At 33.3% G+C, this 14,062-nt stretch overlaps 2 protein-coding genes and 1 pseudogene across 2 annotated transcripts; all 3 read right to left on the bottom strand.

The window, feature by feature from the left end:
• Nucleotides 1-494: 494 nt before the first annotated feature.
• LOC131612327 (plant cysteine oxidase 2-like) lies at nt 495-2,108 on the bottom strand (annotated as a pseudogene).
• A 5,307-nt stretch (nt 2,109-7,415) lies between these two features.
• Nucleotides 7,416-9,203, bottom strand: LOC131612326 (cell division control protein 2 homolog). The gene is made up of 8 exons (XM_058884123.1): nt 9,088-9,203; nt 8,772-9,011; nt 8,568-8,688; nt 8,312-8,497; nt 8,066-8,229; nt 7,884-7,974; nt 7,749-7,802; nt 7,416-7,639 (listed from the first exon to the last, which is right to left on the bottom strand). Exons 1-8 carry the CDS (start codon nt 9,111-9,113, stop codon nt 7,565-7,567), a joined length of 957 nt encoding a protein of 318 aa, XP_058740106.1. The 5' UTR covers nt 9,114-9,203; the 3' UTR covers nt 7,416-7,564.
• A 1,170-nt stretch (nt 9,204-10,373) lies between these two features.
• On the bottom strand, nt 10,374-11,972 carry LOC131612325 (plant cysteine oxidase 1-like). The gene is made up of 4 exons (XM_058884122.1): nt 11,484-11,972; nt 11,268-11,389; nt 10,888-11,032; nt 10,374-10,736 (listed from the first exon to the last, which is right to left on the bottom strand). Exons 1-4 carry the CDS (start codon nt 11,689-11,691, stop codon nt 10,402-10,404), a joined length of 810 nt encoding a protein of 269 aa, XP_058740105.1. The 5' UTR covers nt 11,692-11,972; the 3' UTR covers nt 10,374-10,401.
• Between the last annotated feature and the right edge of the window lie 2,090 nt (nt 11,973-14,062).

Genomic DNA, 14,062 nt, shown 5'->3' with positions numbered 1-14,062 from the left:
CCACTAATCCAAAAAAAATTAAGCCAAAATCACTTGCGAAAATTTTCAAAATTATTTAATTAAAAATTATGAAATCTTTATCAATCACATTGGCATAAAAGTAATTTCTTTGTGCAGACATCTCTTAAATTGAGTGCTTATCATAAGAAATCTGCTTATCATAGAAAATATGTTGTGATGATATATTTTTTTATTGATGATTTAGTAGTCCTCAAAATTCAAACTCATAAACTTTTTTTTTATAAATAAATATTAATAAAATAAATTGTTGTAAATAATTTTTTTGGTAAATATTTTTATTATTAAATATCAAATGAACAACAAAAATATCATATAAAAAATGTCTCATGTAAGATTTATACAATAAAACCGTTCTTATTCATGAATAGTATAAATCTAAATGATACAAAAAAGAAGAAGTTAATTATGGTATAAATTAATAATGACAAATAAATTAATTTTATTTATTTTTAATAGAAATTAATTATGACATAAATTATTAATGGCAAATAAAATAAATTATATTATAACAGCTTCCCTTGCCATATATATCTTACAATACTTTATAGTAGTCAAAGATTCTACTAGAAACAATACATTTTGAAGCTAAAAAACATTGACATCAATAGGAGGTCCTAAATATTCAATTCCATCCATTTGACAATTTTCTGGCATCTCAATTTCTTCCAGCATTGCATAACTATCATTTTCATCTTTCACCTTAGCATTCTCATTTTCATCTGCATCATCACAAGGGAAATCTTTGTAATATGAACAGTCTCTGCCATCTTGTTTTGAATAAGGTGGACCAATGACATCAAGAACAGCACATGGAGATATAGCTGTGAACTCATGAAGGTTGCCTCCTGTTGTTGGATACAATACCGAGGTATCACATGATGATGTCAACACTTTGTTTGCTTTTAACTTTGCCAATCTCACTGTAAAATCAAAATTATCTCTTTAGCAACCAATAGTAACATGCTTCATGAGAGACCTGGATCGTCTACATTCGACGAATGCAGATAATTCAGATCTCCATGAATGCGATTAATTTAGTGATTGTAAGAGAGATACAAAGAGAGCTCTCACATTTGGAGTTGGGAGAGGCCTTTGGATGAACCCAATCATAAGACTTAATGTGCATTTGTCCTAATAGAAGCTTGCTGAAAACAGTCATGCCAGGGTGGTTATGGAGGGGAATCACTCCTCTTTCAGGTAGAAAAAACATACACACCTACAAAAAAAAAATAACATTATTATCGGACTAATCTGAAACACCAATCTCACGATCTACTAACTTGATGATAAACTTGAAGTCAGAGCGAAATTCTGCATGGACTAACCAAACAGATGAATGGTGGCGGCACTAGCATTCACCACCGGTCTAATCCGCAGTTTTTGAATGAGTAATTATAATTACATTATTGTTTATTAAAGGAGCATTAATGTTGGACTGAAAACACTTACAGAGAAATTATCACACTGGTAAACATTGGTATATGTAACCCTTTGATTCTCTTTAATAATGTTTCCAGGCTTAAAAAACTGCAGATCTCTACTAAGTGTCCAACATCCTCTGGCTTCATGTTATCTAATCATTAATAACAAATTAAAAAAAAAAAATCAACATCATAGAAAATAAATCTCAAAATGACATCACATGTATTATGTACATGAACAAAATCATACCAAGGATGTGACAAAGTTTGTGAACATCTTGTGTAACAGGAACAGTTTCAGGGCCTTTGAATGTTTGTTTGCATGAATGAAATAGCTGCTGAAGTGACTTTGGAACTTGTCTCTTAACTCTACGATAAGGTTTGTTCCTTATGTTTGCAATGATTCTTTTCACATAACCAACTCTTCTTTCTCTTACTTTATCACCTAAATCTATCTCCATTATTAGCCTCTAAATGTGACCTAAATCTCCAACTCCTATGTCAATAACTGAATAATTGATTCTCAATCCTTCAACACTTTTATACTTGATAAAAAAAAATGTTTTTTTTAAATGGCCCACTGGATGAAATTTAATTCCACTATTGGATTTTATGGAAAAAAGGAAATGAACTATGAACTGAGATACTCAGAATTAAGAAACTATAAAAAAAAAAAAAATCTTTAAAAAAGTATAATTGTTGAGTCAAATGAGGAAGAAGTTAAATGAATTTGGATTGTGAAAAGTTTGTAACTGTAATAAAGGATAATATTTTGATGATGGATAGGATTAAAATTGAATATAGTATATGGTTAAAATTATATTTATATGCATAAAGAGATAGAAAGAGAAGAAAGTATCTATCAAGAGTATGAAAACTATGGGCCATTTAGATGGTATTGTTTGATTGACAACAGTAAAGCTACACCAAGAAAAAGAAAAAAAAATCTGAAAAAAAAAAAGGTTAGACAGAAATAGTATTTTGCTTGGAAGTTAAATTTCTGTCCCCATAGATTGTTTAGATACTAGCGGTTAATAATGTGACCTTTGTAAGTTAAAGTTAGCATTAAATTAACAGTATTTTCTCTTTGAGAAAGAATACTGCTTCTTCAAAATTCTAACATGTATTGTATTATAAGATGGATTAATGTAATAATTGTTTTTATCAATAGCCATTGTAATTATAGTTTGTCTTTACTGAAATTAATTATAATTAAAAATTAAGTTTTATATATCAAATAAAAATACAATGTGATTAAAGTTTATAAATAGAATACCATAAACACGAGTTAGACTTAATGTAAAATAAAAATGTAATATTAATTTTACGAAGCAAATCGGATATCAATATTTATGTATAATTCTAAAGTAAATATGTACTTTTTTTACATGTCAACTATGTAAAAAAATTAAAAATATTTCGTTACACCTCTTAATTTTCTCGGTTATCTAGCAAAATTCTAAATATGTCTCATGCTTTTATAGATGCATATTTGGAATCATCTTTTTTAGTTTAAAATTAATTTTTTCGGAGATATATCTACGGGAACGTTAAAAAGCAAAGTAAACATTGAGAAAATTCAAATTAATTCAATTCAGTAAATCATCTGTAGGTACATTTACGGGACATGTTAAAAACAGAGTGTTCCGTAGATGTACTGATTGCGACTTTACGTGTTTATTAATCGGGAGACTGCAAGTGCACAGTCGTGTAATTTTAAAAGATATCGAATCCACAAGGACAATAAATCGATCTACCGTTATCTAAAGTTACTATGTAAAGCTAAGGCCAATGATATTTGAATTGTTTATATGGGGAAACTAAAATCTTAAATCTAGATAAAATATAAATGCGCGGATATCGGTATAATATGAAGTTTCATTAGCTAGGTTCTTATCAAATCTTTATTAAATATGTCATTTAAAAGCCCTCCTCTCAAACTCTCGCTCTATTGATTAAGACTACGATCCTAACTCATAATGTACGCTCTCGCTATCCCACCAGATTTAGAAACGCTTTTTGAAAACATCAGAATTAATAAAATGCCTTTTTCATGCTGATATTATTTAATTAAAAACCCTTATCTCAAACTCTCGCTCTGTTGACTTAGATTTCGCTAATATCCCCTAACGTACGCTCTCGCTGTCCCGCTGAGTTTAAAAACACCTTTTGAAAATAAATAATATCTAATTAGTTTTAATACGCTCTCGCTGTCCTTAAAACTAATGTCCTGTGTCTACTATCCGGTTAAATATCTCAAACTCTCGCTCTGTTGATTTTAACCTTAATCAGTTTTAAAACCTCAAACTCCCGCTCTGTTGATTTTATAACTTTAATAAATACGATTAGACACAAAAATCAGAAATATGTGATTTTCAATAAAACATTATTTAGACCAATTTATTTCGGATCCCTTCGGTTAAATTTCTTTACATACCGACATCTGATTAAATTAGCCAGACATACTTATTAAATTAAACATGCATAAATAATAATAATTAGGCATATTCATCAGCATATAATAATTAATCATGCAATCAATAAGTAAATACTGTAAATTAGAAACTTGAATAATAATGAAAACTGGAATTAAACTTTGAATCTTCAAGTACTCGAACTCTCCACCACAGGTCGGTTGGATTGTTCTTCAATTAATTATTCAGCAGAAAAATAAAGCAAAGAAATAAAAAAACATGAATCTAACGTAAGGTTAGATCAGTTAAAGATTCACAACAATTTCCGGTGTAGAAATTGTTGTGAGAAAAGATGAACGAAAATAGAAACAAATGCTGGAATTAAAATTGCTGGAATGAAAAGAAAATAATACTGAACGAGAAACTGTGGCAGAGACTAAAAATGGTCCAACCCCTTTTACATCAATCTCCGGTTCTTTTTATAGTGTTTGGTTCCTAACTTCCTTTTCTCAATCGTGGTTTTAGTCTTCCTGAAATGTAGGCACTTAGTGGAGTTCAACGTGACAAGAAAATAGGAGGCGTGGGTCTTCCATTTGAAAGAGTCTTTGAGACGTGCGTCTCAATTGAGTAGTGGGGTGGAGACGGTCGTCTCCACTAGATGACGTGGCCTGTTTTGATTGGAGACAGGCGTCTCCCTTAATGGAGACGTGGGTGACATGGCTTTGGACTTTGGAGACAGACGTCTCCACTTGTGGGCTAGTGAGACGGGCGTCTATAGCCTTGTGGGAAAGGCGTCTCCCATGGAGATGTGGGCCTTCAACATCGGGCCTAAGATGGTTGTCTCTCCTTTTATTCCTTTTGCACCTCCATTTTCCATTTGCTACGTTATCTTGCCTTTCTGGGTCGATTCTTGGTCTATTTCTTCTTTTGCCAAATGGTTCTTGCATGAGCATAATATCTGAAGCAATGAAAATACCAGCATAATACTAAAATAAAGTAATTTAATTAAAAGAAAATACAAACATTATTTATGTAAATCGAATCAAATATACTATATAATTTCGTGTTATCATGTACCTACGAAACATTCTGCTATATATTAAATCCCCTGCATTTCACTCCTAAACCCCAATTTTTTTTAACAAAAATGGAACATCAAATTATAGTACATTAAAGTAATGCAATTTAAAGGCAACAAAATATAGTACACCAAAATAATACATCGTATAAATCATCGGCCATAATGTCAAATACATTATCAAAATAAAAGTACATGAGTGAAATAAAAATACAGACATCAAAAAAATCACAGGCATCACTACTGTGTGTATCGGACATCATCCTCCACCTCTTCTCTACATCTAGCCCGCCTCTGCGTCCACCATGCCATCTATTGGCTACTTTGCCCTCTACCAACAAGTGCCCCACCGTCTTGGCACAATGTCGATGGTACAAAAATGCCTCCTCTGCCACCCTAATGATATCATTTACTACACGCCAGCCACCACAACCCTCAGGGAAGAAACTATCGATAATGCCTGCTTGTGCCATGTCAGCTATTTGACGATACTGTGGAAGAACATCGTCAGTGTGGTCCAACTGAGATTGATGAGTCTGCAAAATCTCCACATGGGATGGTCTGTGGTGATCTCGATGTAGTAAGAATCATGTATGGGTGTGACACCCTGTAGTACTAGGTGATGTACCCGTCGATGCAACTTCAGTCTACCTCTGATCTGGCCGCCCGAGCTTCGTCAAGAACCATGTGATGCTTAAAGTCTACAAAGACATCATCTAGATGCCGACAAGTCATTGCGATAGGAGTGGAGACATAAGGGTGGCGACGTATCGTCTACTGGTAGCTGAACTGCCGCATGACGTGCTCTGGAAGATAACGAACAATGATGGTCGAACTGGCATCAAACCAATATGGAGATCTTGGCCCAGCACTAGGGGCTATAAATATCCTATTTCACTAAAGGGTCAGGTAACTTCAATCATTTTCACTCTTATCTTGTACTTGCATTCTGATTGCTCTCTCTCTCTCTTCTCACTTTGGTATCGTATTATCTTGCAGGTACACCCCCAATTTACAGAAACCCAACACGTTGCAGATCCTGACAATCCTCCTTATCAGATAAGATATTCTACGAAAGCAGGGGACATTTTAGACAACTCGCATGAAGCATAAGAAATCTATGGAGTGTGATAAAATATTATAAAAAAAATTATTTTTATAGACATTTTTAATTTTTTTCATAATAATAATAATAATGGTTTAATGGATATGCATTGACGTATAAAATAATTTTACACGGTTATCCAAAATAATAATAATAATAATGTATCCTTCAAATACTTTTTTTATTTTATTATTGACTTTTTCAATTCTATTTTGTCCTATAAGAATGAATTAATTTTTTTTAAAGAATATAAATGTTTTTCTTTTTTCATATTTTAAATTTAAAATATTTAAATTTAACTTTCTCTTTAACTTATATATAACATATTAGTTGCTTATGAAAAAAATATTTATTAGCTTATATTTATTTAAAATTACAAACTCTATATAAATTAATTCAATAATATATTTGCTTAAATGCACTTTTGATCCTCTACTTTAATATTTTTATTCTCTCTGGCCAAAAGTAAATGCCACATCTAATAAAATTAATTGTCTAAAAATAATCGTCGCTTTTAATTTTCAATGCAATTTTTATTTTTATTCTCCAATTCTACCTTCTAATTAATACTCTCAATTTATTATTTTCTCACTATGCATTTGTGATAATTCGAATACACAAATATTAGACAAAGATAGTTTAGTAAAAAATATTATTTTCTTTCATTTATCATACTTTCTTAATTCGTATGAAATGAGCAATTATAATAATTATTTTAGAATGGAGGAAATAACTTTTAATCCCCTTATTTTAAAAACTAATTTTTTAACCTATAAACTTTACATCACTCGAAATATTGTTGACCTATAAACTTTACGAGTACTTATACCCCACCAATTATTACAACATCTAAAATAAAATATTGGTGGGGTATGTGGGAGAGAGGTGAGGAGTATAGTAGTCTCGCGAGACATCATCTCTAAAGTGAGTGACGTAAAGCAAGCTACTTCCCTACGAACCTCGTCCCAAGGTTCATCATGGCTTCAGCACGTGCGAGGCATCAGTGTTTCATTATATCAGGGGGAAAACACAGGCGAAACACCCCAAATGATTACTTAACCCTCCTTTAAGAGAGGGATGGGTTTAGGGTTTAATAAATCACGTGCTTCACCGAACAACATACCCCAAGTTGCTTGAATGACTTATACACCGTGTATATAAATACCAGAAATAGTATATAATGTTTCGATGTGGAGCTTGCAATTAATATGTCATCTAAATACTAACTAGTTTCTTTTTAATTTGCAAGTTAAAACCTATTTCCTCTGGCCTAGCTGGTTAGAAGAAAGCAGAAGAAAATTTATCAAATTGAAAAACAACACAGGAGAAAAATTTATACATGAAACAATTTGTTTTCAAGTCTGGAATAATAGAAAACAACACAGGAGAAAAATTTATTACTAGGCTTTTCTCAACTGTCTAAGTGCCTTTACACATGATATATCCAATAGGATACCTAAAATTCTATAACATTGCTCTGTTACAAGTTCCAAGGAAGAGAGAACAAGAGCTTCATCATGGGTGGTCAAAATTGAAGATATGGATGGTGAAGAGCTTCCTCAGCTGAAATCCTCGCATTTGGGCACAGACAAAGCATTTTCTGTCCAACACAACACCACGCGGCATAATAAATAAACTTTCAGTAGATCAATAAAAGAGTCAAGTAAGTAATTCAGGCACGTATTCGAAAACAGTAATGTAATGTGTACCGAAAGAAGATCAAGACCAACAGGATCGAACCTTGGGAACACTAATGCTAGGTCCTACAAAATCCAATAGTTTCCTTATTTGGTGCCCAAAATTTATAAAAGGAGATCAAAAGCAGAACATGAATGAATGAATACCTTTGGCTTCATTGAAGGATCAAGATATTTAATAAAGGAGCATATAGAAGACACACCAGGCCAGTTTTCTTCTGTTGGCGCGCCAAGCAAACTTGATATATAAAATGTCCAATTCATTATTTCATATGAGTGCAGAGAAATAAAATTAACACATATAAGTGATAGTGTTTTTGTGAAATTACCAAAATATCTCAGACAATATCTCAGGTTCGTCTTTACCAACGAACAAAGGTTTGAGCTTAATCATCTCCGCAAATATGCAGCCCATTGACCAGATATCGATTGCAGTTGAGTAGCGGGTAGAACCCATCAAAAGTTCAGGTGCTTTATAACAAGGATTCCCCATCTGAAAATGCAAAAACATTAATTTCATCTATTCATTAAATAAAGTAGACCATATTTAGTTTTAAGATAGAAAATCATACTACCTTGTTAGAGTAGGGTGAAAAAGGAGGTTCAATGGTTTTTGCCACACCAAAGTCACATAGCTTGACTTGATTAACATCTAGAAAATTTGTGAATGAAACTAGAATATTATTCGGTTTGAGATCTCTGTGTAGAATTTTGTGAGAATGACAGTATGCCAATCCAGAAAGAGCTTGACGTAGAAAACTCTGCAAGGACAAGAGGAATAAGATACAAATCTGAATCAACATAGAAATGAAGATACAAAAATTGACATACTTTTTCCTGGCCTCGAATGTCGAAAAGGAGGAAATTGGCCGCAATGTATCTTTTGAGACTAAGGTCAAAATGCTCAAAAACAAGAAACACATCATCCTCAGTTTCCATCACTTCCAGCAAACTGTGAATAACAAACACACCAATCATCATTATTTATGCATCATAAAAAAGAATGAATTAAAGAAATTCGAGGTGATCGATCACCTGACTATATTGGGATGGATTAACATTTTGAGGATAGAGACGTGATTCAAGATTCTGTGTGGAACCCCATAGATTTTCTCTTTTTCCGGAATGTTCAAAATCTTGATAGCTACTACCTCTTTGGTTAAACGACAGGTGCACTTGAACATATTGCCGAACCTTGGACCTTCTGCGCATATCAGTTCAAAATCTTTGTACAACGGAGTTAGCACCTTCGATTGATTTGTTGTTAGAAACGGTCTGCATCAAAATCAAACACAGATCAAGATTTTGAACAAATAGTTAACAACAAAATGATGAATTCCTAAACACTTACATTTTTTCTTCCACTATTTCCGCCATTTCAGAGCAAACGAGAGTGAGTGAGAGAGAGTGAATGAGAGAGAGAGAGAGAGAGAGAGAGAGAGAGAGAGAGAGAGAGAGAGAGAGAGAGAGAGAGAGAGAGAGAGAGAGAGAGAGAGAGAGAGAGAGAGAGAATGAGAGAGAGTTTGTTTCTGGAAATAGTTTGAATAGATTGGTAGTTAGTTAATGTGATTCATTGGCATGTATATATATAGCTTTATAACTAAAGTAATGTTGACAATGTGTAATAACTGAATAACTAACTTTCTCTAGAGTTTGTTATTTCAGTTAGAAGGTAGTTATGAGATTAGTTACCATGTGTGATAGTCCACAGTTAGTAGAGTACATACTATACCTTGCGTTATAAGTAACCAGCTATAGTTTGATAATTCGCTGCTTTTTCTCTGCCTGAAATTGTATGCGGGTCAATTCGGTTTTATGTTGTTTCTGTTTCTGTAGTAGAAAGGAGATAGGGGGAATGACTTACCTATTGGCATTGCTTATGCCTTTCAAAAAAAAAATTTACCTTTTTTTTCTTTTCTCATGCTGCTTCAACATTTTTTTTTATTGAATTCTAAATTTCATTTTTACTTTTAATAAAATTTGGAGAATGAAAAGAATAATTTCATTTTTTTGTTTTAAAAATGTTTGAGGTTGAATTTTTAAATGATTAATTTTCGACTTCAGATTCAATACACTATTGTTATGTTTGATTCACGATAAAATTAATGTCATACGCAGATTAGATATAGTAAAAGCTATAATTTGTAGCTTCTTAAAATCACATCAAAATATGGAATGTGATTTCAAGCTTGCAAAAGCTAATTCAAACGAATGCTATCTAATTTATTGACTAAATGAAATTTATTCAAGAGATTGTTGAGTATGAAGTAAAAGTATTAATGGAGAATATACTACTAGAAATATATAGTCACCAATTATGTCTACCATTGTTTCAATTTTTTCATAGTATCACATGAGAGTGGATTAACAAATTAAAGTCAAGTAGGTTATGGTGGCTTGATGCACAGATGGTTGATTCCAATTTGATTATTATTTTAATGTAAGTTTATCAATTATTTTACATGCAAAGGTTTAAGCTGGATTAACAAGAATTACTCTATATTGGAACACACTTAAAAAAAATCATGTTTTTCTGGCTCACTTCATCTCGCCTCCAATTAATTTTTTTTTGTATAACCACTACATTGACATAAAATTAATCTATTTATGGTTGAAACACTTTGTAGAAGACGCTACTGGAATCAATATTCAATACATGTTGAAACTAAAAAACAGTGTCATCAATAGGAGGTCCTAAATATTCAATTCCATCCATTTGACAATTTTCTGGCATCTCAATTTCTTCCAGCATTGCATAACTATCATTTTCATCTTTCACCTTAGTATTCTCTTTTTCATCTTCATCATCACAAGGGAAATCTTTGTAATATGAACAATCTCTATCATCTTGTTTTGAATAAGGTGGACCAATGACATCAAGAACAGCACATGGAGTTATAGCTGTGAACTCATGAATGTTTCCTCCTGTTGTTGGATACAATACCGAGGTATCACATGGTGATGTGAACACTTTGTTTGCTTTTAACTTTGCCAATCTCACTGCAAAATCAAAATTATCTCTTTAGCAACCAATAGTAACATGCTTCATGAGAGATCTGGATTGTCTGCATTGGACGAATGCAGATAATTCAGATCTCCATGAATGCAATTAATTTAGTGATTGTAAGAGAGATACAAAGAGAGCTCTTACATTTGGAGTTGGGAGAGGCCTTTGGATCAACCCAATCATAAGACTTAATGTGCATTTGTCCTAATAGAAGCTTGCTGAAAACAGTCATGCCAGGGTGGTTATGGAGGGGAATTACTCCTCTTTCAGGTAGGAAAAAGATACACACCTACACAAAAAAATGGACACATAAATTATATACACAACATTTGAATGAGTAATTAAGAAAAACTCGAACTGATCCGATGATCAATCTTACAGTCTAATCAAACTGAAGTCAGAGCCAAACTCTGTATGGACTAACCAAACACACGAGTGACCGGACTAATCTTGGGTTTTTGAATGAATAATTATAACTACATTATGATTTATTAAAGGAGCAATGTTGGAGAGAAAACACTTACAGAGAAATTGTCACACTGGTAAACCGTGGTGTATGCGACCCTTTGATTCTCTTTAATAATGTTTCCAGGCTTGAAAAACTGCAGATCTCTACTGAGTCCAACATCCTCCGGTTTCATGTTATCTAATAATCATCATAAAAACAAAAATCAACATCACACAAAATAAATCTCAAACCAATATCACATATATATGTATGAACATGAACAAAAGCATACCAAGTATGTGACGAAGTTTGTGAACATCTTGTGTTACAGGAACAGTTTGAGGGCCTTTGAATGTCTGTTTGCATGAATGAAATAGCTGCTGAAGTGACTTTGGAACCTGTCTCTTAACTCTACGATAAGGTTTGTTCCTTTCCTTTGCAATGATCCTTCTCACATAACCAACTCTTTCTCTAACTTTATCAGCCAAACCTATCTCCATTATTAGCCTCTAAATCTCCAACTCCTATGTCAATAACTGAATCTCAATCCTTGATCACTTTTATACTTGATAAAAAAAAAGATTTTTAAATGGCCCACTGGATGAAATTTAATTCCACTCTTGGATTATGAAGAGAGAAAAAAGGAAAAGAACTATAAAAAGTATAATGGTTGAGTCAAATAAGGAAGAAGTTAAATGATATTGGCTATAGAAGAGGATTGTAAAAACTAAAAAAGTTTACAACTGTAAGAAAGGATAATATTTTGATGATGGATAGGATTAAAAGTGAATCCAGTATATAGAAAGAGAAGAAAATATCTATGAGAGAAGGAAAACTATGGGCTATTTAGATGGTATTGTTTGATTGACAACAGTAAAGTTAGACCAAGAAAATGAAGAAAAAAAATCTGAAAAGAAAAAGTGAGACATAAAATAGTGTTTTGGTTGTAGTTAAATTCTTGTCCATAGATTGTTTGGAAACTAGCGGTTATGAGACCACTGTTTTGTGAGCTACAATAGCATCAAATTAGTTGTATCTTTCACACTAAATATTTTCTTTTTGGGAAAGAAAACAGATTCTTCAAAATTCTAACGTATTATAAGACAGATTCATGTAATAATTGTTTTTATCAATAAACGAGTCATTTTAATAATAGTTTGTCTTTATTGAAATTAATACTAATAAAAAAAGTTTTATTTATTTATTTAATAAAAGTAAAATGTGATTAGAATTTTGTATTAGTATATTTGGAAAGGACTTATAAGTGGGCAACACAAAATTCATTAGGGACAAGTAGATAACACACTTCGTCCAAAGTAGGGTATTTAACTGACAAACTCTCAGTTCTGTTGCTAAACCAAAAATAATGATGATTGCAGAAACTGCGGTAGAGCAGAGCTTTCGATGGACTACGTTAATGTGACATTGTGGATTGAAAATTGTGATCACGATGCTTCCTGAACCAGAGGTATCGGGCTTGATGCGATGTCGTTAATCGGTGTTTGCGATCTTTGATACAATGGACCTAAGGGGGAGTGCTTGCATGGTTAGGACTCCAACATCCAAGTCAATTTAGAGTTCAATATAGTGTACTGAAAGTGGAGATTAGAGATTGTGTACTTGAGAACCCTTTACAAAGGTATCTATACCTTGGGCCTGACCAAATAGGCTAGATAACGGGCCTCGTAATATTGGGCCTCTGGCCGACGCGAAATTGTGGGTCCCGGATCTTTTCCCAGTACGGAATAGTTGCCCTCAAGACTCTTCAGGCATGTTTGAAGTAGGGGGGTCTTTCAATAATAGTGGTCGTCCTTAGAGGAAGTCCATCCATGTGTTGGCTGGCATGCGCTACTTTGGTTTTGCCAAAGTGTGATGTGCATGCGAGCATTAAATACAATCCCATCATTGAAACGTTTCTCCATTTTTCCTTTACGTGTGATCTGAAAAGGTATGGGGTGACGTGACACAGCTTTCTGTGTACTCGAGTACACTTGAGTGTGGTTATCTTCTCTAGGTGAAATCTGACTGTCTTTTTGCCCTTTATTTCTTGCTTTTTATATGATATATTCAATTGCCTTTGCATATATAAAGATGGAGAGAGACCGTGGAGAAACTTTTTAGCCCTCTCGTAGTGTGAGTTTCCTTTGTCTCTTTGATTCCTTCCCTCTTATTTGAGATCACTTGCTTTCTAGAGTAACTGACATCGCACATTCATATTTTTAAGGCATTAAAGCTTCGATTTTTTTGCTTTTTTCCCTGTTTTCAACGCCTTCTCTCTCCAACTTCAAGGTACCTTATCTTTCCTTCTGTTTTTACTCAAGTTTTCATCGCATTTTCATTACGATGAGTGGTAACCTTACTATCATCGAGAGTGACCGGAGGGTAGTGTTTCTTCGTCTTCGAAAAGGGAAATGGAGTATGAATCGTATTCCTTCCCCTCTATCAGCAGGGGGTTTGAATCAAGAATCATCATTTTGAGTGATGATTCGAAGGTGGAAGAATCGTCTGAAGAATCTCTATCAGATGAAGCTCTCTCTATGAATACTTCAGAATCTCTATTTCCTGTGAAATTTGATGGGGGTGAAAACCTTGTCGAAGGACTAATGTCTTCTCATGTCTTGACTGAGGCCGAAATAAAGGTTGATGTCAAAGGAGGGAACATATTTGTCGCTTTATTTATCAAAATATATTGGGAGTCGATTGGTCATGACCCTAGTGATGTTGAAATTTCTCGTCTTATAGAGTGCCAAGGGCGGCATGATGTTGTGTCTTGGATCAATCTCAATAATCATCATAGAGCTTACGTATTGGCCCGTAAGGGTATTCGATTAACAGAGTCGGCCAATATGAATAGGCACCATAAGGTGGCCG

The sequence above is a fragment of the Vicia villosa genome, linkage group LG6 (genome assembly GCF_029867415.1).
Source record: "Vicia villosa cultivar HV-30 ecotype Madison, WI linkage group LG6, Vvil1.0, whole genome shotgun sequence".
Taxonomy (NCBI): domain Eukaryota; kingdom Viridiplantae; phylum Streptophyta; class Magnoliopsida; order Fabales; family Fabaceae; genus Vicia; species Vicia villosa.
Note: the sequence above shows the minus strand (reverse complement) of the source record. Positions and strands in the feature narration are given on the sequence as shown.

Excerpts from the sequence above, each read along its gene's own strand:
- LOC131612326 (XM_058884123.1), bottom strand. The coding sequence starts at position 9,113 with ATGGCGGAAATAGTGGAAGAAAAAAT. Across the intron at positions 9,012-9,087 it reads GAAATAGTGGAAGAAAAAAT|ACCGTTTCTAACAACAAATC; the intron begins GTAAGTGTTTAG and ends ATTTTGATGCAG. Across the intron at positions 8,498-8,567 it reads ACATTCGAGGCCAGGAAAAA|AGTTTTCTACGTCAAGCTCT; the intron begins GTATGTCAATTT and ends TTGTCCTTGCAG.
- LOC131612325 (XM_058884122.1), bottom strand. The coding sequence starts at position 11,691 with ATGGAGATAGGTTTGGCTGATAAAGTTAGAGAAAGAGTTGGTTATGTG. Across the intron at positions 11,033-11,267 it reads ACCAGTGTGACAATTTCTCT|GTGTGTATCTTTTTCCTACC; the intron begins GTAAGTGTTTTC and ends TTTTTTGTGTAG. Across the intron at positions 10,737-10,887 it reads GGCCTCTCCCAACTCCAAAT|TGAGATTGGCAAAGTTAAAA; the intron begins GTAAGAGCTCTC and ends TTGATTTTGCAG.